We start from the raw sequence: 2,831 nt of genomic DNA, 5'->3' as shown, positions 1-2,831 counted from the left end.
TTATACTTGATGTCTTAAAACCAGGTAGATCACTGATCTTTTTTAAAGAGTCAAGCGTTTACATGTCATGGAAAGGAGTTTTAAAGCCACAGAATTCAAATATCTTACCCTCAAGGGAAATAATAGTGACTTAGAGTTCAGGATTTCTGTGTATGTGGCTCATAAGGGATCAGCCACCCCATGGTGCCAGTTCTCAGTGTGGAAAGAGAATTTATCGCTGGGAAATTTTCTCATTTCCTCTAGAAAGACAATTTTTACACAGACTAGAATGAGAGCAAAGTATTTTCACTAATTCCCTGCCTCTTGCTCCTGTCTACAAAATCCTCCCATAAACAGTTTCCAGTCAAAACCATTGGGTTAAACTTACCCTCTGCTGCAGATTATTTCTAGGGCTTCCAAGTTCCCATGGTAGGCTGCTAGGAGTGTGGGAGTCATGCCATCTTCATCAGAAAGATTCAGATCTCTCTTGGTAGCCTCTTTCAGAAGTTCCAGGTAGCTATCACTAGCAGCTTGATGATAGCGAGTGGACATTTTTCTGCTCTCCGAAGCTTTGCCAAATATCACTCTCCAGGCGGAACAGGATGTCAGTGAAGCAGCCTTCTTATAAAGCTGGTTAATCAGTGACAAGGAACAGTGTCAGCCCAGGGCAAAGCTCACTCCAGCCTCCCTCCGTGGAAAGCAGCCAGAAAGATTCATGGCACTGAACTTAGACCTTCTCTCTCTGGAATGGCCATGACATTGAAAATTTAGGACTGCTGTGTTCATCTTGAATGTCTTAAAAGAGACACATTTTTCTTGTCTCTTAACAAGTTTTGAATATAATATTGGTCATCTAGGCACAGAATGAAGAAAATAATTTCAAAACAACTCAGAACTAGGCTAGCTCATTGGAGCAGTCCATTTTTCTAAAGTGTTGTATTGAGGTATAATTTACACATTATGAAATTCATCCATTTTAAGTGCAAAATTCAATGATTGTTACTAAATTTCGAGTTGTGTAATTGTCACCATGAAACCAAGCAGGCCCCTGTAGGAACTTGCCAGAGACAGACCCTCTCCTTACCAGTCCACTACCTCTTGTTTGCAGAAAAGCTGTAGCCTTTCAGGCCCTTTCCAAGTTCTAAACAGCAAATTTAATCAGAGAAGTGAGAAAAGGTAGAAACAAAGAAAAAGTCAAGCAAAACAAAATAATAATTGTTTAGCCATAAAACAAAGTCAAGGGCATTAATTCCTCCTTAATGCTGATAGATCATATCCTAAACAACATGCTTGAGCTATTTTGCAGACACTGAACCCCTCACCCGGAGAAGGCAATGGCACCCCACTCCAGTCTCTTGCCTGGAAAATCCCATGGATGGAGGAGCCTGGTGGGCTGCAGTCCATGGGGTCACTAAGGGTCAGACATGACTAAGCGACTTCACTTTCACTTTTCACTTTCACGCATTGGAGAAGGAAATGGCAACCCACTCCAGTGTTCTTGCCTGGAGAATCCCAGGGACAGAGGAGCCTGGTGGGCTGCCGTCTATGGGGTCGCACAGAGTCGGACACGACTGAAGTGACTTAGCAGCAGCAGCAGCAGAACCCCTCACCAGGTGGAAAAAGTTAACTACATGCTGACCATCAACACATAGACTCCAAACCAGCTGGAACCAGAAGGTTGATGACTGAGATTTTCAAAATATCACCCTGTTACTTCACCAATAACCAATCAAGAACTGTGGATGAGCTGGTCACACAGCCTGTGACCCTTTTCCTCACATTGTCCTTAAAAACCCTTCCCTGAAAGCCACTGGTGAGTTTGGGTCTTTCAAGTAAAAGTTTTTGCTTGGCACCCTGCAATAAATGCTGCATTTTCCTTCACCACAGCCTAGTGTCAGTAGATTGGCTTTGCCACACAGACAGTGAGCAGACCCAACTTCTGTTTGGTAACAACCATAATCCAGTTTTATAACATATCTGTAACCCCTCAAATATCCCTCATGCTAATTTGTAATCACTCCTCTTTCTCATTCCTAGCCTCAGGAAACCACAAATCTGTTTTCTGTCTCTACAGATTTGCTATTTGTAGGTATTTCATGTAAATGGAATCATACAATATATAGCCTTTTGTAGCTTCCAATAAATTTTTGAGGTGCATGCATTTTACAGCATGTAACATTATTTCCTTCCCTTTTATTTCTGAATAGCATTCCACTATACTAATACACCAAATTTTCTTTATTCTTTCAACAGTTGATAGACATTTGAATTGTCTCCACATTTTGTTTTTATGAATACTGCTACCATGATTGTACAAGTTTTTGTGTGGACATACACTTTCACATATCTAAGGTATAAATCAACAAATGGAATTTCTCAATTATATGGCAATTTATATTTAACTTTTTAAGAAATTAACAAACTTTTCCAAAGTGACTGTATAGATTTTCATTTCCATCAGCAATGTTTGAAACTGTTCAGTTCAGTCACTCAGTCGTGTCTGACTCTTTGTGACCCCATGGACTGCAGCACATCAGGCTTCCCTGTCTATCACCAACTCCTGGAGCTTGCGCAAACTCATGTGCATGAAGTCAGTGATGCCATTCAACCATCTCATCCTCCATCGTCCCCTTCTCCTCCTGCCTTCAATCTTTCCCAGCCTCAGGGTCTTTTCAAATGAGTCAGTTCTTTACATCAAGGGGCCAAAGTATTAGAGCTACAGCTTTAGCATCAGTCCTTCCAATGAATAATCAGGATTGATTTCCTTTAGGATTGACTGGTTTGATCACCTTGCAGTCCAAGAGACTCCCAAGAGTCTTCTCCAACACCACAGTTCAAAAGCATCAATTCTT

The 2,831-nt window shown here is 41.3% G+C and overlaps 1 protein-coding gene across 1 annotated transcript in view; it reads right to left on the bottom strand.

Moving 5' to 3' along the window:
- Window positions 1-629, bottom strand: part of ANKS4B (ankyrin repeat and sterile alpha motif domain containing 4B) — an 11,551-nt gene extending 10,922 nt beyond the window's left edge. Inside the window, exon 1 of the mRNA XM_010837175.1 lies at window positions 368-629. Coding sequence (XP_010835477.1) covers window positions 368-531 — 164 coding nt within the window. The 5' untranslated portion in view covers window positions 532-629. The remainder of the gene's footprint in view (window positions 1-367) is intronic.
- Between the last annotated feature and the right edge of the window lie 2,202 nt (window positions 630-2,831).

The sequence above is a fragment of the Bison bison genome, unplaced genomic scaffold (genome assembly GCF_000754665.1).
Source record: "Bison bison bison isolate TAMUID 2011002044 unplaced genomic scaffold, Bison_UMD1.0 scf7180017864072, whole genome shotgun sequence".
Classification (NCBI taxonomy): Eukaryota; Metazoa; Chordata; class Mammalia; order Artiodactyla; family Bovidae; genus Bison; species Bison bison.
Note: the sequence above shows the minus strand (reverse complement) of the source record. Positions and strands in the feature narration are given on the sequence as shown.